General features: G+C 42.9%; 2 protein-coding genes across 6 annotated transcripts in view; both read right to left on the reverse strand.

Moving 5' to 3' along the window:
- Positions 1 to 629: 629 nt before the first annotated feature.
- RBM34 (RNA binding motif protein 34) lies at positions 630 to 14,373 on the reverse strand. 2 transcript variants are annotated; one of them, XM_025394484.1, is made up of 6 exons: positions 13,720 to 14,373; positions 13,439 to 13,613; positions 13,054 to 13,190; positions 7,149 to 7,380; positions 4,952 to 5,011; positions 630 to 677 (listed from the first exon to the last, which is right to left on the reverse strand). In XM_025394484.1, exons 1-6 carry the CDS (start codon positions 13,770 to 13,772, stop codon positions 630 to 632), a joined length of 705 nt encoding a protein of 234 aa, XP_025250269.1. In that variant the 5' UTR covers positions 13,773 to 14,373. The 2 variants fall into 2 exon arrangements, with proteins under 2 accessions (XP_025250269.1, XP_025250277.1); XM_025394492.1 differs by lacking the exon at positions 630 to 677 and having other exon boundaries at positions 4,738 to 5,011.
- Positions 14,374 to 17,719: 3,346 nt separating this feature from the next.
- ARID4B (AT-rich interaction domain 4B) overlaps positions 17,720 to 21,442 on the reverse strand; it is a 164,536-nt gene continuing 160,813 nt past the window's right edge. For 3 of the 4 annotated variants that reach the window (XR_003116162.1, XM_025361430.1, XM_025361440.1), the window contains one exon: positions 17,720 to 19,481. Coding sequence is in view for 3 of the 4 variants with exons in the window: in XM_025361430.1 (XP_025217215.1) it covers positions 19,354 to 19,481 (128 nt within the window). In the remaining variant the exon portion in view is untranslated. The remainder of the gene's footprint in view (positions 19,482 to 21,442) is intronic. The other variant, XM_025361449.1, reaches the window with a different exon arrangement.

A 21,442-nucleotide genomic window follows, 5' to 3' on the forward strand; every position in this document is an offset into this window, starting at 1 on the left:
AATCTCTGATCATAAACTTCATCATTTCACGTATCATTAATACAGAAAAACACCCAAGATATGAGACTAATAGGAAACCAGCATAAAGCTGAAGGTAAGTGAAAAATAAGCCTTCCATATGGAAGGGCGAACAAGGAGACTTGTATGTTTCATTCTTGGCACTGAGTGGGAAACAAAAAAATCCCGAGCACTGGAAACAAGCCATTACCAGGATGGTCCAAAACCCTCAGACAGAGAATGTCAAGTGGTCACCGGCCGGCAGTATACCCAGGTGACCAGCGCAAGCAAACGTGAATTCTCTCCGGAAAAACACAGGAAATAAGGCATTTGTAATCCGTATGAGAAAATTCAGGCATGAAGCTTTACAGTCGCTTCCAAACACTAAAAACATTCGTAAAATTTCCATGGCTCAATTTCCAGTAATATTTTCTACGACTCTATAATTTACATTATGGCTTAAAGAAAAACATGTGACAAATTTAAAGGCTCTAAAATACAGAAGCAAATAGTCAAGCATGCTCTATTATCCAACTATATTAATAAAATATATGAAACTGTTAAGAAATGGTCTCACTTTTTAGTCACAAAGGAAGAAAGTTTAAGGTGATTCCCTTCCTCTAATTATAGACTTACTTTATTGCTGCCAGCTTTTTGGATAGAGTTCCCTCTGCTGGAATCTTTTAAGAGAAAGAAAAAGTATTAAAGACAGTATTTGAAATATTACCTCAAATTAATATTTTAAGTGAAGTCTAAATATCCAACTCCAGTACACTGTGATCAAAAACATTCCAGGGAAATAAACAAATCAAAAACAATCATCCTAATGTATTTCTTTTTTTCTGTTTTTTTGAGACGGAGTCTCACACTGTCGCTCAGACTGGAGTGCAATGGCATGATCTCGGCTCATTGCAAGTTCTGCCTCCCGAGTTCACACCATTCTCCTGCCTCACCCTCCCGAGTAGCTGGTACTACAGGTGCCCACCACCACGCCCGGCTAATTTTTTGTATTTTTAGTAGAGATAGGCTTTCACCATGTTAGCCAGGATAGTCTCGATCTCCTGACCTCATGATCCGTCCGCCTCGGCCTCCCAAAGTGCTAGGATTACAAGCATGAGTCACTGTGCCTGGCCAATCATCCTAATGCTATATGAAATGAAGCTTGTGGCTTAGGATAAGCTTTTCCAACGAAACCATCATGCTCAGATTTAAAAGGCTCAAAAACCCAGACAGAAGTTAAGATTCTGGGCTCTCAAATTGCATCAGATGACTCCAACAGAGAGGACACCAGGAAGAGACACCGACGATGAAAGACACATGAAAAATGTAAGGAAAAGGCCGCGTACGGTGGCTCATGCCTGTAATCCCAGTACTTTGGGAGGCCGAGGCGGGTGGATCATAAGGTCAGGAGATTGAGACCATCCTGGCTAACACGGTGAAATCCCATCTCTACTAAAAATACAAAAAATTAGCCAGGAGAGGTGGCGGGCGCCTGTAGTTCCAGCTACTCAGGAGGCTGAGGCAGAAGAATGGCGTGAACCCAGGAGGCGGAGCTTGCAGTGAGCCGAGATTGCGCCACTGCACTCCAGCCTAGGCGACAGAGCAAGACTCTGTCTCGAAAAAAAAAAAGAAAGAAAAATGTTAAGGAAAAAGAAAGGTGTATAAAGTAACATTTTATCGTGTATTCTAATTTTTAAATATGTCTAACTAAACTGATGAATAACATAAAAAGACATATCACCTGTATCTCTAAGAGTTTATATATTTTAACAGGCAAAAAAATCCATGGTGTCTTTCATTGTGCAGGTATGGGAATCCCCTTTATATTCAGGTTCACATATAGTCTCCTTTAAGAGTGGATGGGGTAGGTAAGGAAAACTTCACGGAAGAGGCAGAAATACACGTCAACAACTACAGCTGTCGATGACCTGCCAAATACAACCAGGTACTGAGAAGATCAAGGTGAAAAGATACCAATCCTGCAAGTTCACAATCTAGGAGCATGTAGAACGTAAATGCCATGTAGGGCAGTTATTATAAATCTTTTCTGGAAAACCTATTTTCTTTCTCAGTAACCTGATAGTTTACATAGTAAAACCAAGAAATTTTAACTATTTCTTCTATTTGCAGTTTATCTTGCTAAAACTGCTAATATAGTCAAACTCTCAAACCTCAAAAAAACAGTCAAGATGTAGAAATGTCTAAATGAATAATCAACATGTGAATGACATCATCAAAACATATTTATTGGGTGCCTTCTGTACAGGGTCTATATCCCATTATTTGTTTGGTTTTGTATTTTTTTGTTTGTGTTTGAAACAGAATCTCACTTTGTCGCCCAGGCTGGAGTGCAGTGGCACAATCTTGGCTCACTATAACCTCCGCCTCCCAGGTTCAAGCGATTCTCCCACCTCAGCCTCCCAAATATCTGGGATTACAGGCCCCCGCCACCATGCCCGGCTAGTTTTTGTATTTTTAGTAGAAACGGGGTTTTGCCATGTTGGCCAGGCTGGTCTCGAACTTCTGAACTCAAGTGATCTGCCTTGGCCTCCCAAAATGCTGGGTTACAGGCATCAGCCACTGCACCCGGCCTACACCTGCCATTGAAGATATTAATAAATAAGTATAACATAAGGCAATAAAGTACAAGAATAATGCGGAGGAAAAAACATCATTTAATGATATAAAGTATCAGAAAAGCTTTGAAGAAGGGACATTTTAGCCGCATACTGAAAAATACTTTCATAGGCAAAAAAGGTACCTTAAGGAAGGATTCCAGGCAAAACAAATAGACCAGCAAAGGGACAAAGGAGAGAAAACCCATGTGCAGAGGAACACAGGATGGGCGGGGCCACACTGGAGAACTGTCAGGCTAAGAATTAAGGATGTATTTCACTGACAGTGAGAATAATTAACACAATGTACAGGTGCTGGTAACCCAACAAGAAGAAAGACAAACAGAGTATTTGTAATCACAGCTTATAGTCTGGTGGAGGCGGCAAATAACAATTTCAGTAGAGGGTACTAAGTACTATAATGAGGGATAGGTGCAGTAAAATGCATAGCAGGGACACACTGGTAGCCTAGAGACTGGGGAGAATCAAGGCAGGCTCCCCAAAGGGGAGAAGGCAACAGCAGGCCCAGTGAGGGGTGTGTGTGTGGCGGCTGGTGGGGGACAGGGAGGGAGCCGGGGGGAAGGGCGTTTCATTAATGCAAGGCAGGGAAAGCAGCAAGGGTTCCGGGAAGAAGAGCTTCAGGAAGACTGAGTTGACAGTGTTTTGTTGGACAAATTAGAGGAAGACTGAAGGTAGGAACTATAATAGGCCTCTCCAACTATTCTGACAGGAGGTAATGATAACTTAGGTAGGACAAGGGAAAAAGAAAGGAATGACTCATATTAGGAAGAAATCACAGTTGAAAAACGGACAGGAATGGCAAACACTAGCATGGGTGAGCCAATGCAGAGTCAAAGGCAACCACAAAACCTGCAGCCTGGGTGCCACTAAATACCACAGAAAAATCAGTAGGCAGCATAGGGTTGGGGTGAGAATGGATGGAAGTAAGCAGATATACTGAAATCAGGGTATGACAAGACACCCACAAACAATGCATTAGCCAAAGGTCTAATACGGGGAAATGGAACTCAGAAGGGCAGACAAAAGATATGTGATGAGAGTGGGAAAGAGATACCCTGACAGAAATTATGGGCACTGTCAAAACTTTGGGTAATGTCTACTTCTATAGAAGTGGGCAGTTGTGCCTCCTCTAACATTTGACAATTCCTGAAGATATTTTCCATTGTTACACTGAGGTGCAGGGGGCGCTACCAGCATCTAGTGGGTAAAGACCATGTATGTTACTAAACATCCTATAATACAAAGGGCAGCCTCCAACAACAAAGAATTATCCACTCCAAAATGTCAACTGTATGGAGGTTGAGAAACTCTAATCACATGAGAAAGAGCAATTAGAAACATGAAAAAGGCTGGGCACAGGGGCTCATGCCTGTAATCCCAGCACTTTGGGAGGATGAGGCAGGCAAATTACCTGAGGTCAGGAGTTTGAGACCAGCCTGGATAACATGGTGAAACCCTGTCTCGACTAAAAACACAAAAATTAGCCGGGCGTGGTAGCCCACGCCTGTAATCCCAGATACCTGGGAGGCTGAGGCATGAGAACTACTTGAACCCAGGAGGCAAAGGGTGCAGTGAGCTGAGATCCCACCACTGAACTTCAGCCTGGGTGACACACAGTAAGACTCTGTCTCAAAAAAACAAACAAACAAACAAAAAACAAAAACAGAATAAACATTTCCTATTTTCTAATATACATTAATTATGCAATAGTGTCCAAAAACGTACACTATGGTACGTCAACTATGCCTATGCAGTTTAAAAAAAAAAATCATGTATGGGAAAACCAAATATAAATGATACTTATTTCCTGCTCTAAAGAATGTGGCTATAACTGGTCCAGAGTGCTGAGCTGGTAAAATCCAACTCACTTCTATAAAAAGTTTTAATATTAAATTGACTTAAACACTTGATCTGTCTGTGCTCAGAGACCAAGGACTGTTTGCAGCAATCACACCCACCTCCCATACTAAATGCATATGATGAGACATAAGAAGAGAATGCCTAGGATTCCAGCACGATAACCAGTATTAACTTTTCAGCCTATTCTGTTGACACAGTAAATAACTCACCCATCCACCCTACAAAGTATATTGCAGGCTTTCATAGCAAGAGTATCATTTTATTAAGTAAACTCACTACATTAAATAGTTCAAGAGTCAGCAGTAGATAATAAGAGCAACTCTTTTCTTGGGTTAAATTTGAACCTATTGATTCAAAAGGTTAAAGTGCTCCACCATCTCACTAATAGCAAGAAGTTAATCTGATTTAAATGCAACACATTTTAGTATTATGTAATTTTATGGGGGAATGAAACATACCAGAGAACGAAATCGTACAGATTCTATTTGTCCATACTCTTTAAAAAACGATTTCAGCTTCTAAAATGAAAAGAAACACATACACATTAGCTCACCCTCAGAATATCAAATAAGTGCTATAAAAGGGAATTAAGAAAAATTGTCCGATAATCCTTACTGCCAGGTATTTTTTTTTTTTTTTGAGACAGGGCCTTGCACTTTCACCCAGGCTGCAGTGCAGTGGTATGATCTCGGCTCACTGCAACCTCCGCCCCCGCAGCTTCAAGCGATTCTCCTGCCTCAGCCTCCCAAGTAGCTGGGATTACAGGCACCCGCCATCATGCTCAACTAATTTTTGTATTTTTAGTAGAGACGGGGTTTCGCCATGTTGGCCAGTTTGGTCTCGAACTCCTGACCTCAAGTGATCCAACCACCTCAGCCTCCCGAAGTGCTGGGATTACAGGCATGAGCCACCACACCCGGCCTACTGCCAGGTTTTAAGAACATTTCAGGAAAAGTAGGTGACTATTCAGTTGGATGAACAAAAAAATTTTACTGAAACTTGTGAGATTCTGTCTCAAAAAAAACACCAAAAACATAATTCAAGCTCCTATTAGTATCCATTGGATGTATAATGCTTTTCTTTCAATCTTTTATAACCTTTATCGCATGTAAATTAAGGATAGACTTATACTTTCCATAGATTCTCTCATGTTTTCACATTGGTTTAAACCAGGAATAAACTTTTTTTTTTGAGATGGAGTCTCACTCACTCTGTTACACAGGCTGGAGTACAGTGGCACACTCTTGGCTTCTGCAACCTCCCCGTCCCGGGTTCAAGCAATTCTCCTTCCTCAGTCTCCAAATAGCTGTGATTACAGGCATGTGTCACCACATCCAGCTAATTTTTTGAACTTTTAGTAGAGAAGGGTTTCACCATGTTGGCCAGGCTGGTCTGGAACTCCCGACCTCTGGGGATCCGCCCGCCTTGGCCTTCCAGAGTGCTGGGATTACAGGTGTGGGACACCACGCCTGGTCTCAGAAAGGTTTTTCTACTGTTTTTAATGAAGTAGAGTTTAAATTGTCCTTCAAAATATGAGCAGGATGCTGAGCTAAGGATTGCAACAGTTACTATCACATGAACATGCAGAAACAAAGGGCAGGTTTTGCTTCAGCGATCCTCACACAATGGAAGAAACGCAGGACATCGTCATTCTTTAAACAACACATATTTACTATGCACAAGGCACCATTTCAGGTGTCAAGAGACAGAATGAGGCTGAGCACGGTGGCTCACACCTGTAATCCCAGCACTTTGGGAGGCCGAGGCAGGCGGATCACGAGGTCAGGAGATCGAGACTATACTGGCTAGCATAGTGAAACCCCGTCTCCACTAAAAATACAAAAAATTAGCCAGGCGTAGTGGCAGGCACCTGTAGTCCCAGCTACTCAGGAGGCTGAGGCAGGAGAAGGGTGTGAACCCGGGAGTCAGAGCTTGCAGTAAGTCGAGATCACGCCACTGCACTCCAGCCTGGGAGACAGAGTGAGACTGTCTCAAAAAAAAAAAAGAGAGAGACAGAATGATGAAAACAGAGGATCAGGCCCAGTGGCTCATGCCTGAAGTCCCAGCACCTTGCGAGGTTAAGGAGGGCAGATCGCTTGAGCCCAGGAGTTTGAGACCAGCCTGGGCAACATAGCGAGAACCTGTCTCCACAAAAACAAAAAGTAGCCACGGCCACAAAAACAAAAAGTAGCCAGATGTGGTGGCATGCGCCTGTAGTCCCAGCTTCTCAGGAGGCTGAGGCAGTAAGATCACTTGAGTTCAGGAGTTTGAGGCTGCAGTGAGCAATGATCATGCCACTGCACTCCAGCCTAGGTGACAGTGACAACCTATCTTGAAAAAGAAAAGAAAAAAGAAAAACATCTTTAAACACATGGAGCTTATATTCCAGTGGCACGTAACAGGAGATAAGGCTGAAAGAAAGAAACCAGGCAGGATGTCACTGCAGTATTCAAATATAATCTGCAAAAGCCTGACTTAGGGCAGGGACTGCAGGAATGAAAAGGAGGGGGTGGATATTGAAATCCATTTATATTAGGATGATTTATGTAATAATTTACAATGAAGTTATATCCATGACTTATTATTCAATGCTTATTCAACACAGGAAGAACAAAGTTATTAACTTCTCTGAAATTTTACTATACACAAACTTACCTTCTTATTACATGTAACAGGCAAATTCCCAACAAATACAGTTCTCTCGTTCTTTAATCTCTCTTCTTCTTCATTGATTTGAATTTTCTTTCTTTGACTGACAACTGTGTCATCCACATCATCAAGTATTTTTCTATCTGCTACTTTAACACCAGGTTGAGAATTTTTCCTTTTCTGCCCTTGTTTCTGGTGAATTTCTTCTTCTAAATCAGCACTCGCTAGAGCACTTTCCCTTTTTAAGGCAAAAAATAAAACAAAATAAGCAGTAAGAGTCATACCAGGTAGATTTAGTATTTGACAAAGCGCAGCCCTACCTTCTCAATTAGAAATATTTTCCAATGTCTTCTGAATTTTCCTAGATTTACCACTCACAAATATATCAAAATTTTTAAAGCAGCTTTATCTAGAAACTGACCAGTATCTTTAGAAAAAAAATGATTTAACTCAAGAGTTAGAAAAAGTTAAGCTCTTTTTTTTTTTTTTGGAGACAGGGTCTCGCTCTGTCACCCAGGCTGGAATGTAGCAGCGTAATCACAGCTCACTGCAGCCTCGACCTCCCAGGCTCAGGCAATCCTCCCACCTCAGCATTCCAAGTAACTGGGACCACAGGCGCATGCCACCACACCTGGCTACATTTTTTTTTTTTTTTTTTTTTTGAGATGGAGTTTTGCTCTGTCACCCAGGCTGGAATGCAATAGTGCAATTTTGGCTCACTGCAACCTCTGCCTCTCGGGTTCAAGTGATTCTCCTGCCTCAGCCTCCCAAGTAGCTGGGATTACAGGTGCCCGCCATCACGCCCGGCTAATTTTTTTATTTTTAGTAGAGACAGGGTTTCATCATGTTGGCCAGGCTGGTCTTGAACTTCTGACTTCAAGTGATCTGCCCACCTCAGCCTCCCAAAGTGCTGGGACTAAAGGTGTGAGCCTTTTATACATATACACAAATACATATACACATATTTCTGAGACAGAGTCTAGCTCTGTCACCCAGACTGGAGTATAATGGTGCAATCTCAGCTCACTGCAACCTCCGCTTCCCTGGTTCACAACAATTCTCCTCAGCCTCCCAAGTAGCTGGGATTATAGGTGCCCGCCACCACGCCCAGCTAATTTTTTTTTAAGTAGAGACAGGGTTTCACTGTGTTGGCCAGGCTGGTCTCAAACTCCTGACCTCTTGATCCGCGTGCCTCGGCCTCCCAAAGTGCTGTGATTACAGGGATGAGCTACCACGCCCGGTTTCCTTTTATATTTCTTTTGTAGAGACAGGGTTTTGCTATGTTGCCCAGGCTGGTCTTGAACTCTTGAGCTCAAGCCATTCGCCCACCTCAGCCTCCCAAAGTGCTAGGGTTACAGGCATGAACCACTGCAGGCAAGAATAAGTGAAGCTCAATTTTTGAACACGTTAAATCTGCCAGGCAACAGCAGCAGCAAGTTCATCTAAACAGAAGCTGATTCACTTAAAGCTCTTGGAGATTTAGTTTACACTCTATCAATGCCTAATTTCATTTTCTACTCTAGACCTTTAGGGGCACTATCACACTCCCTGAGACTCTAAAAAGGTTAATATGGCAGCAGAGTACTTACTCTGTACAAGCAACATGGCCAATAGGAAAAACCAGATTCCCTACTTCTCATACTTCTGTAATATTTAAAGGACTCTTACCAAAAGTAAATTGTGAAATGGTAAATACAATATAAAGTATTGCTGGATATGGATAAGCAAGGTCTGAGCATCAATCTGAAAGGAGAACTAAAGGATATTAAGGAGTGAGGGAAGAGAAGAGCCAGTAAGAATCATAAAAATGACTCACTTATCAGCAAATACTTACCAGGTTCCTATTCAGTTTAGGCTCTGAGAATACAAAGATAAAGAAACAATCAAAGGCCTCCAGTAGTCTAGTGAAAAGACAGACCAAGTTCACAATAAAATGGTAACAGCTATGATACATGGTATGCACACATAAACAAGAAAGGCTTCTCAGAAGAGGAAATCAGTGTCTGGCTGTCATTACTCCTCCCTTGAGGACAGGCTCCATGTCTAGTGTTTTGCTCGCTACAGTATATAAAGTGCCTAGCAGGAGTGAAAGGAAATGAGACAGTACAGTGAGGTGGGAACTAGGTCAGGAGGGACCTTCAGTGTTGCACAAAAGTGCTTAGATTTTATCCTATTGAAGATGAGGAGACACTGAAGACTGACAGCATCTAAAAAAGATCATTTGGGCAGAAGAGTGGAAGGTAATTAGAAAGGGGATAAGGTTAGAGAAGGGAGACTAGTAAGGATATGGTTACAACAGTATCTGAGAAGACTGATCAGACTGACCAGAGCAGGGAAGGAGGTGAAGAGGAAAAGGCAGATTAAAGAGATAATTAAAAAACAGCATCATCAGGACTTGGCAACTGATTAGCTAAGCAAGGAGAGGAAAGAAGACAGGATGACTCTCAGGCCACTAACTTAGGCAACTAGAAGGCTAGTGGTAGCACTCATGCCAAGGAACAGGTCTGATGAGAATGATGAGCTCCCAGTGGAGCATTCTTACCTGGAGGTACATAGGGAAAAAGAGGTGCAAATGCCAGGAGGCAAACAAACATACATGTCTGGAGATCAGGAGAGAGATCACAGTGGGCACAAGAGATACTGCCCCCAACAAAGGGTGACAAAGGGTCACAAGAACATGACCAAGAATGAGACCCCTGAGGGAAATGCACATTTAAAGAGTAGTCAGAGGAAAAGATAGCACAATAACCCCAAGAAAGAATTGGCCAAGAGGACAATCAGAAGAGATTTCTCTCACAGAATCCAGCAGCTTCAACAAGAAAAGCAGCTACGTGAAGGGTAACAGAGGACTCATAAGACAAAAGCTGCACTGCCCATTACATATGTCAGAGAGATCAGGGTGGCCTCAGTGAGCACAGCTTCAGTGGCACAGTCAGGACACAGAATAAAACCCGCCACCATCAGAATGCAAGTGCGTGGAAGGGTGAACAGAGTCAAGAAAAGAGAGAAAGTAAAAGAACAGACTACTTTTCCTAAAAGCTAGACTGAAGGGAAGGACTGTGGGAATGGCAGCAAACAGAGACATGCAATTATAAGGGTTTTTTTTTTTTTGGTGGTTGGGGGGAATGTCCTTTTTAAAGATTAGAATCTTGACCACATCTATATAGTAGAAAGAGGGATAAGGGCCGGGCCGGGCATGGTGGCTCACGCCTGTAATCCCAGCACTTTGGGAGGCTGAGGCTGGGGGATCACCTGAGGTCAGGAGTTCGAGGCCAGCCTGGTCAACATGTGAAACCCCATCTCTACTGAAAACCCACAAAAATTAGCTGGGTGTGGTGGTGGGTGCCTGTAATCCCAGCTACTCAGGAGGCTGAGGCAGGAGAATCGCTTGAACCTGGAGGCGGAGGTTGCAATGAGCCAAAATTGCACTATGCTCTCCAGCCTGGGCGACAACAGCGAAACTCCATCTCAAAACAAAAACAACAACAACAACAAAAAGAGTGACAAGGGAAAGAGGGGAATGTGGATGGATCTGACGGCACAGTCCCTAAAAAGGCAGAAGAACATACATGGTACACACAGCAACCAGGTGGTTGAGTTAATATTGGACAAGAGGGAAGACACCTAAGAAAGAGGGGAAGAAATAAGGCTGTGTACAGATACATTAAGTTTAAATTGGAGGACAAAAATAGCAGTTCCCAACTATTAGTGATTAATAGCTCCAGAACTGGTAAAAAGGTCTTCAGTTGAAAGGAGAAAAGGGAAAAGGAAATAAGAGGTTTGAGGAGAGTGACAAAGAAGAGAGGAATGAAGACTGTTACCTAGGTACATGTGATGGGATCACTATTTGGATCATGATTCAAATACACTGTTAAACAACGTTATGCTGGCCGGGCATGGTGGGTCATGCCTGTAATCCTAGCACTTTGGGAGGCGGAGGTAGGAGGATGGTTTGATCCCAGGAGTTCAGGACTAGCCTGGGTAACATAGCGAGACCCTGTCTCTATTTTTCTAACTAAAAAAATAAATAAATAAATAAATGCTGCCTGGATCACTTGAGTCCAGGAGTTTGTGACCAGCCTGGGCGACATGGCAAAATCCTGTCTCTACAAAAAATACAAAAATTAGTTGGGCATGGTGGTGCATGCCTATAGTCTAAGCAACTTAGGAGGCTGAGGTGGGCGGCTGGATTGAGTCTACGAGGCAGAGGTTGCAGTGAGCGACAATCGCACCACTGCACTCCAACCTGGGTGACAGAGCCAGACCTTGTCTCAAAAAAAAAAAAAAAATGTTAATGAGGGTAAAGAATAAATTTAAGAACACCAAACGTATTCTTAAATTACATACTGTGCGGTGGCTCACGTATGTAATCCCAGCACCTTGGGAGGCTGAGGCAGGTGGATCATGAGGTCAAGAGTTAGAGACCAGACTGGTCAATATGGTGACACCCCGTCTCTAGTAAGAATACAAAAATTAGCTGGGTGTGGTGGCGCACGCCCATAGTCCCAGCTGCTCAGGAGGCTGAGGCAGAAGAATCACTTGAACCCGGGAGGCAGTGGTTGCAGTGAGCCGAGATTGCACCACTGCACTCCAGCCTGGGTGACAGAGTGAGACTCCATCTCAAAAACAAAACAAAACAAAACAAAACCAGACAACAGTAAACCAGGCCGCGCAGTGGCTCATGCCTGTAATCCCTGCATTTTGGGAGGCCAAGACAGGTGGATCACCTGAGGTCAGGAGTTCAAGACCAACCTGGCCAACATGATGAAACTCTGTCTCTCCTAAAAATACAAAAAAAATTAACCGGGCAGGGTGGCGCTTGTATTCCCAGATCCTCAGGAGACCTGAAGCAGGAGAATCACTTAAATCCGGGAGGCCGAGGTTGCAGTGAGCTGAGATCAGGTCACTGCACTCCAGCCTGAGCAAAAAGAGCAAAACTCTGTCTCAAAAAAAAAAAAAAAAAGCAAACCAAACTCTTTTATATACATGCTGAAATACTTATAGATGAAACATAAGTTTTCCTTTTGCTTCCAAATAACAAGGGGGTGGCTGGACGCGGTGGCTCACACCTGTAATTCCAACACTTTGGAAGGCCTAGGCAGGCAGACCACTTGAGGTCAGGAGTTCGACACCTGCCTGGCCAACATGGTGAAACCCTGTCTCGACTAAAAATACAAAAATTAGCCAGGCATGGCGGCGTACACCTGTAGTCCCAGCTACTCGGGCAGAGGCAGGAGAATCGCTTGAACCTGGGAAGGGGAGGTTGCAGTGAGCTGATATCAATGCACTCTACTCCAGCCTGGGCATGGCATCAAGATTCCATCTCAAAACAAACAAACAAAAACAAATAATGAGGGGGTATATGAGTGGGGTAAAAATACAAAAGGGTTGGCCAAGTATTAATTTGCTGATGCTGAGTACATGGGGTTTCTTAGCCTTTTCAACTTTTCTATATGTACTGGATTTTCCATAATAAAAGTTTTGAAAAGTAAAAATATGAAATGAGAAAAGAGACGAATATTGCAGGTATAGGAATGTTAATTTCTTTTTTTTTTTTTTTTTTTTTTTGAGACGGAGTCTTGCTCTGTCACCCAGGCTGGAGTGCAGTGGCCGGATCTCAGCTCACTGCAAGCTCCTCCTCTCGGGTTCACGCCATTCTCCTGCCTCAGCCTCCCGAGTAGCTGGGACTACAGGCACCCGCCACTTCGCCCGGCTAGTTTTTTGTATTTTTTAGTAGAGACGGGGTTTCACCGTGTTAGCCAGGATGGTCTCGATCTCCTGACCTCGTGATCCGCCCGTCTCGGCCTCCCAAAGTGCTGGGATTACAGGCTTGAGCCACCGCGCCCGGCCAGGAATGTTAATTTCTTTACCACCTAATTTCTTTAACATCAAATAAGAGAATTTTACCAACCTGTTTGCCAACTTTTTCTCTGCGTTAGTGTGTTTCTTCTTCGCTTTCACTTTTTTTGCAGGTTCTTGCAAAAGTGGTCTTTCAATCTGGGATGTACTTTCTTCCTCCTCATTCTGTTTCCTTTTTTTGATGGTTTCCTTTTTAAAAGTTTGAAGTTATATTTGAGACCCCATCCTTTTAGAATTCTGACCCTAAGCCATAATTTAGTGGTCTTTCTAAATGAGCATCTCTTCTCTCTCACTGGTATGTAAGAGTCATGAAAGGTAACTTACAGTGAATCCTGTGTGCCCCCTTTAGAAATCGCGCTTCACGCGGTAGGTAAGAAGCCTGTTTCATATGTAAGTGGTTTTAACCAGCTATTCGAGAAGAAAGCCCAGTGACTTACTTTAGGCACAGGCACGTACACGGGTTGAATCTGGGGCTCCAGAGAACTGAAGAGGGCCGCCAGCCGACCGGTGCCACCTCTGGAATGGTGCTCGCCGCGGCATAAGCTACTGGCGACCTGTCCAACCCTGTAGTCTCCCGGCGGACTCCCGCGAACGCCGTCGTCAGGGTTCTCTCTAGAAACGGACGCCAGAAACTCAGCCACGCCACGCACCACCGCTTCGCCAGCACGAGGGAACGTACAACATCCCTCCCCAGCTACTTGTGCCGCGCGCCACTCACCCCTCCTCGACACTTCTCTTTCTCTTCCGTTTGTTCATCCCTTCCAAGGCCATTCTTACTCCGAGAACTCCCAGACGGCAGCGGCGCGCGAGCTCGCACTTCCGGGTTCCGGGCACTTCCGCTCTCGGGCCACGCCCCCTCCTCCCCCGGCAGTCGGCCGCCAAGCCGCGGTGGGAGGCGCTCGGTGAGGCGTCAGGTTTGTCCCCTGTGGTTGGTGGTCCTTGCCGTTTCAGAGAAGTCTCATTTTGGGAGTGGAGGACGTCTTCTAGGAGTGATTGAAGCCTGCAGTGTGAAGAATCAGCCAGGCTAGGAGCGGGGTGTCCACCCAAGCCAAGGGAGAAACACGTAAAATACTGACTTGTTGAAAAGGAGGGAGGGTTGGCAAGAAATGAGGTTGGGGGTGAACGCAGTGGGGTGTTTACAACTGGCTAGTCGCTGTTAAGAGTACAAAGAGTTCTTTGTACTATTCTTGCAACTTTTCTGAAATATGACATTATTCCAAAATAAAGACCACACCTCTAACGAGTCACATCAACATACAAATTCGAAAGATTGTAATACGGCCCTGGAAAAGTAGATACTTGGCATTCAAAACTCTTCAAGGTGTTCTCAGCCCGTCTTCCCAGACTCATCTCCCTCCAGCCCCTGACATTCTAGCCTGCTTTTTCCACCGCCTCTACAGTTGTTATTCTTGTCCCCTCTGTTGTAATTGCCCTCCTCTTTCCCCTTATGCAAAATAATGCCCATCCTTCAAGGCCTAGCTCAGATCCTGTCTAACTTAGTGTTTTCTTTGCAGCCAGGCGCGGTGGCTCGCCTGTTAATCCCAACACATTTGGAGGCCGAAGCAGGAGTAATGCGTGAGGACTAGGAGTCTGAAACCAGCCTGGTCGATCTAGCGAGACTTCCTCTCTACAGAAAACAAATTATAGGGGCACCTTTGTGCTCCGCGCCTGATCTTGGCTCATTGCAACCTCCACCTCCCCGGTTCAAGCGATTCTCCTGCCTCAGCCTCCCGAGTAGTTGGGATTACAGGCATGTGCCACCACGCCTGGCTAATTTTATATTTTTAGTAGAGACAGGGTTTCTCCATGTTGGTCAGGCTGGTCTCGAACTCCCGACCTCAGATGATCCTCTCGCCTTGACCTCCCAGCTTGCTGAGATTACAGGTATGACCCACCACACCCAGCTAGGTAGCAGATACTTACATAAGAAAACAGACTACGAAAGAAGTTGTGGTTGGAGATAGTTTTAAAATTATCTTCATTGCCATTCAGTGCTGTTTTTAAGCATTTAGAGATCACTGACCGCTTTGAGTTTGAAATATGAGGACATGGTGGGGCAAGGTGGCTCACGCCTATAATCCCAGCACTTTGGGAGACCAAGGCGGAAGGAATGCAAGCCCAGGAGTTTCAGATCCACGACTGCACCATTTGCACTCCAGTCTGGCAACAAGAGCAAAACTCCGTCACAAAAAAACAAAAAGGCCGGGTGCAGTGGGTCACGCCTGTAATCTCAGCACTTTGGGAGGCCGAGGTGGGTGGATCATCTGAGGTCAGGATTTTCAGACCAGCCTGGCCAACATGGTGAAACCCTATCTCTACTAAAAATACAAAAATTAGCTGGGCGTAGTGATGGTCGCCTGTAATCCCAGCTAGTCGGGAGGCTGATGCAGGAGAATCGCTTGAACCCGGGAGGCAGAGGTTGCAGTGAGCCGAGATTGCGCCATTGCACTCCAGCCTGGGCAACAGAGCGAGATTCTGTCTAAAACAAAACAAAACAAAAGAAATTAACAAGACCCCACTCTAAAGTTTTTTCAGTAGGAAGAAAAAAAAAACATTTTAGAGAACACCGTTAAGAAACCTATCATCTTGGCCGGGTGTGGTGGCTCACACCTGTAATCCCAACACTTTGGGAGGCTGAGGCGGGCAGATCATGAGGTCAAGAGATCGAGCCCATCCTGGCTAACACAGTGAAACACCCCCTCTACTAAAAATACAAAAATTAGCCGGGTGTGGTGACACGCGTGCCTGTAGTTCTAGCTACTCGGGAGGCTGAGGTAGGAGAATCACTTGAACCTGGGAGGCGGAGGTTGCAGTGAGCCAAGATTGTGCCACTGCACTCCAGCCTTGGGCAACAGAGCAAGACTCCTTCTCAAAAAAAGAAAAAGAAAAAAAAAAAAGAAAAACATACCATCTTAATATGTTAATTGTAAACTAACTTAGTAAAGTCTAGTTTAGGTGACCAGAAGTAGACATAGGTCAATTCTACTAATGCAATAAGATCCTCAAACCCTCTTAAGAAGCTAGGAAGTAGAACAAGAAGGCAGGTGAGACAGAGGCACAAAGGTATTAATCTCGACTCCAACAAAATTTGGAACAATTCCCCTATTCAGCACTGTTTCTATAACATACTCAGGACATGATATTAAAAGCTTCAAAAAACAGGGTTTCATGATTAGGTAGGATTGAAAACAGTAGGGTAAAGGAAGTTATTTAGGCAGGTATCTCTTCACAGGCCTTCTCTCAAAGTTTTTAATATGCAAACACTGTGGTTCTCTAAGAAAAGAATGTGCTATACATAGATTTCCCAAAATATATTTGGTTATAAATTCCCAGAGCATTTCCAGGGAGCAGTATTCTAGGAATTCATTTTGGGAAGCATCGTTCCACAGATTTAAAAGATCATCCCTTAAACTAATTTTTGTGAAAATAAAGGGCCACCACAAAGATGCTTTAAAAAATATGTATTTGAGCTTTCTAGGCCTTAAAAAAGTTTATTTCCTTTCTCTTTTTTTTTTTTTTTTTTTTTTGAGACTGAGTTTTGATCTTGTTGCCCAGGCTGGAGTGCGATGGTGCAATCTCGGCTCACTGCAACCTCCACCTCCCGGGTTCAAGCAATTCTCCTGGCTCAGCCTCCCTAGTAGCTGGGATTACAGGCATGTGCCACCATGAACACCTAATTTTGCATTTTTAGTAGAGACAGGGTTTCACCATGTTGGTCAGGCTGGTTTTGTCCTGACCTCAGGTGATCCACCCACCTCGACCTCCCAAAGTGCTGGGATTACAGGTATTGAGCCACCACGCCTGGCCTTTGTATTAAAGAAAGGTTTTCTTTTGGTAGAAAGTCCAATAAGTGGGGCCAAAAAAACTAGATTATGGATTTTTAAAAGTCTGCGGCAAAGCAGTGTTTCTCAACCCAGATGCATATTAGTACCACTGGAGACCTTAAAAATTAAAGATCAACATCCAGGTACTACCCCCAACCAATTAAATATAACTCCTTGGGAGTGGGGTGTGAGTACTGAATATACTTTTAACAATGTCCAGATGATTGCAATGTGCTATAGAACACACTGAAGTATAAAAGACCCCGAAGGGTCTAAATTAAAAATTTTTTAAAAGCTGCTGGTAATGGTTTCAAGTGTTAAATAAAAAAATAATAATTTTCTAATTTGGACAATTCTCCAAGTGGTAAGAAAAATATTTAAATTCAGACTCAAGCAAAATAGTGTATGCAAAGATAAAAGAATGCCTAGGTCGGGTGCAGTGGCTCATGCCTGTAATCCCAGCACACTGGGAGGCCAAGGTTGGTGGATCACATGAGGTCAGGAGTTTGAGACCAGCCTGACCAGTATGGTGAAACACCGTCTCTGCTAAAAAATACAAAAATTAGCCAGGTGTGCTGGCAGGTGCCTATAATCCCAGCTACGTGAAGGCTGAAGCTAGAGAATTGCTTGAACCCAGGAGGTGGAGGTTGCAGTGAGCTGAGATTGCGCCACTGCACTCTAGCCTGGGTGACAGAGCAAGACTCCATGTCCAAAAAAAAAAGAATGTCTAATACATTCCTTATCTGGTTAATAGACTTTTAATTTTCATAGGTAGACTCTTCCCTTTTTTGTGTATCAGTTAATCCCGTGATAATACATGCTGGATATGTATGTTCCAGTCAGTCATCACATACAGAAATGAACTAAAATTACTAAATCTTTTAGAAACAAAAATCAAGGATTCACAAACTATGGCATTTTATTTCAGAGCCTTTGCTTACATTTGTACAATATATTACATAATTCTTCATTGTTTGCAGATCCTAATATATACTTTATAGCTTTTATTCTATAAGCTTTTTCTTCAACATTTTGCTGTCAACAAATCTTTACAGTCCTGTACAAATTTGAATAACTTGAAACCATTTTCAACAAAATTAGTTACTGTAAGCACACACTACAAGACTGAAAAAGCTTTTCTTAGAAAAGTTGAATGTAAAGGATTCTGACACGTTAGCATCTACAACAAAACGCATTGAAATTCTCACATGTCGTATTGCCAGAAACAAATAAAACATGCCAGCCCCATTCAAAAAAAGTACACAGAACTACAATTAAAACAGTAAAACAGTCTGTACAATAAAGTACTGTGTATTAACAGTGCCAGGTATTAAATAGCTTCAATGAACACATCCGCAATATACAAATGTCTTACAAAGGTGAAGAATTAAATACAAGTGCCAAACAGAACAGAGATTGGAATCATACAACATAAAGTCAATACAAGTGAAAACAATTTTGCATTCATTTTGGATTCTATACAAGGCATTTAATTTTAAAGGCCTACCACCACCATTAGCTATTTATATTTAAAATAACCACCATCCTTTTGAGACAGTTCATATCAACAATCTTCAACCATACTAATACATTACTTGTTCCTGAAGTCCTTTTGTTGTAGCTCATAATAAAATAAGCAATACAAATGAATTATCTGTATTTAAGGGAAAAGAAACATTTACAAGAAAACACAAAAATATAACTGTTATAATTCATTATGAATAAATATACACTTTGAACTGGCTAAGTACAATCTTTATACATTGTTTAAGATTTAATACAGTTTATTAGCCATTTTCTTTTTTCACACAATGTATTATATCAAAATTAAAAAAAAATACTGATTTATAGAAAAATGGCAAAGTACAGTAGTTCCATTCCAATTTGAAGGGGCATGAAAAGCCACTGCAAGACCTTTTAGCCTAATTCAAACCTGTAAACATGTTCAGTCTTATTTTAAAGAGAATCTTTAATATTTGGTTACCAGGATTGATGTCTGATATCCTGTTAACTGCAGGTTTTGAATTTATTACATGTGCTTGACTTATACAATTAAAGCCACCCTAAGGTGACTTGCTTTAAAAAACAATTACCTTGTACAAATGAAAATAGGTTCATATTTTTTCATAAATAAATGGAAAAATATCAAATGTTCCAGCTTTAACAAAATACAAGGGAATACATATACAGTAAGTTATCTTAACATGTTCGGACCCACCCCTTAACTATGCTTACTGTATTGTCTCTACAGGCAGTGAAAAGCCTCCATTTGCCACAGTGGAAGGCCTTCAAGTTACCAGACACACAATTCCCAGACAAGTTGGAAACAATTATTGCTTGAGGAAAAGCAGTTCATTGTACTTTTTCTTCATAAAAAAGTGCACTTAAGTGCCAAGTCAGCTTGTCAAGAAACAATTTTTAAATATAAAATAGTGCTTGTCTGATATTTTTTTGTGCCACTGTGCAGTATAAAAAAAAAGTGGCCCTCAACAGCCATTAAGTGCAAAGTGCTTTAGCAAGTCCTGCTGTCACCTGCACTCAACTGACATTCCATTTTGTGATGCGCTGGACATTGATGGTTCAGCTAAAGTTAACATAACAGCAGCTGTTATGGAACTGGATGAAGGTGAAGAAGAGGATGAGGATGTAGCAGCACCTAAGGAAAAGGGAGACCAAACCAAGAGCTTAATAAAAATGTATGTTCAACAATAGACAGAAAGAAAATACTAGTCCTCTGAACTAAAATTCCGTTATATTCTCCAAAATCATTTAGCTTACAACAACAGTGGTCAGTTCTCACAGTACCACAATGTAAAGAAAGGAAAAGCTAGTGTAGCTCAAGAAGCTAGACAGTGCCCAACTACAGAAGTAATGAAAAGGACAGACCAGGGAAGGCTCCTGCATGGGTCAAAGAGGGAAAGAACTGTGCCTAGTCTACAAGACACAGAAATAAAATATAGAATACACTTTTTTTTTTTTTTTTTTTTTTTGTAGTAGTGAAACAAGTATCAAAACAGGAAAAATCTGCAATCCATTCAAAAATCTTTTATCCCCTCCTAATTCCTCCATCTTTCTGTACTTGGGAGTTTTCTTGTACATGTAAATGGTGACGAGAATGGGAGGCTTAATTGCTTCTTCAAATTGGACCAAAACAGTGCATAGCTCAACTGTTGCATTCTCCTCCACTAGGTTTACAAGGCAAATAACACATTAGTTATTTTCATCAGAGAAAGTCTCTCATTGTTTCCTTTTTTCGGTTTTTTTTTTTTTTTGAGACAGAGTCTTGCTCTGTCGCCCAGGCTGGAGTGCAGTGGCGCGATCTTGGCTCACTGCACGCTCTGCCTCCCGAGTTCATGCCATTCTCCTGCCTCAGCCTCCCCAGTAGCTGGGACTACAGGCGCCTGCCACCACGCCCGGCTAATTTTTTTGTATTTTTAGTAGAGATGGGGTTTCACCATGTTAGCCAGGATGGTCTCGATCTCCTGACCTCGTGATCCACCTGTCTCGGCCTCCGAAAGTGCTGGGATTACAGGCGTTAGCCACCACGCCTGGCCTGTTTGGTTTTTTTTGAGACGGAGTCTCGCTCTGTTGCCCAGGCTGGAGTGCAGCGGTGCGATCTCGGCTCACTGCAAGCTCTGCCTTCCATGTTCACGCCATTCTCCTGCTTCAGCCTCCTTTTTCTCTTTTTTTTTTTTTTTTTTTTTTGAGATGGGGTCTTGCTCTATTGCCCAGGCTGGCCTGCAGCAGTGCAATATCAGCTCACTGCAACCTTTGCCTCCCGGGTTCAAGCAATTCTCCTGTCTCAGTTTCCTGAGTAGCTGGGATTACAGGCATGCACATCCATGTCCAGCTAATTTTTATATTTTTAGTAGAGATGGGGCTTCGCCATGTTGGCCAGGCTGGTCTCAAACTCCTGACCTCAGGTGATCTGCCTGCCTCGGCCTCCCAAAGTGCTGGAATTACCGGCGTGAGCCACCATGCTCGGCCTCTCTCATTATTATAAATTAGTATTCATAAAATAATATTTTTAAATACATGCACAGATTTAAAAAATTCATTCAGTACAGGGGTAATAAGATAGAAAAGTAAATGTCCCTCTCATCCAGGAACCTCCTAATCACCCAAATTCCCCTCCCCATTGTTACCAGTTGCTTCATATTCATTATAACTCTAGAAGAAAGGCTGGCAAAAAACCACCCTGGGGCAAATCTAGCTTACTTGTCTTTGGAAAGAAAATTGCATTGGAACACAGCATGCCTATTTGTTTACATATTGCCTATGGGAGATTTCACACTTAGCATGGCAGAGATAAGTAGTTTCTACAGAGACCATATGGCCCACAAAGCCTAACGTATTTATTGTCTCTTTATAGAAAATGTTTGCAACCCCTGTTCTACAGGAATTTTACCTCTAGAATCTAGAGATATAATATACAAATTTAAAATATGTAGATATACCAACACCTTTAAAAACACAAATGGAGGCCGGGCGCGGTGGCTCACGCCTGTAATGCCAGCACTCTGCGAGGCCAAGGCGGGCGGATCACCAGGTCAGGAGATCGAGACCATCCTGGCTAACACCGTGAAACTCAGTCTCTACTAAAAATACAAAATATTA

The sequence above is a fragment of the Theropithecus gelada genome, chromosome 1, assembly GCF_003255815.1.
Source record: "Theropithecus gelada isolate Dixy chromosome 1, Tgel_1.0, whole genome shotgun sequence".
Taxonomy (NCBI): Eukaryota; Metazoa; Chordata; class Mammalia; order Primates; family Cercopithecidae; genus Theropithecus; species Theropithecus gelada.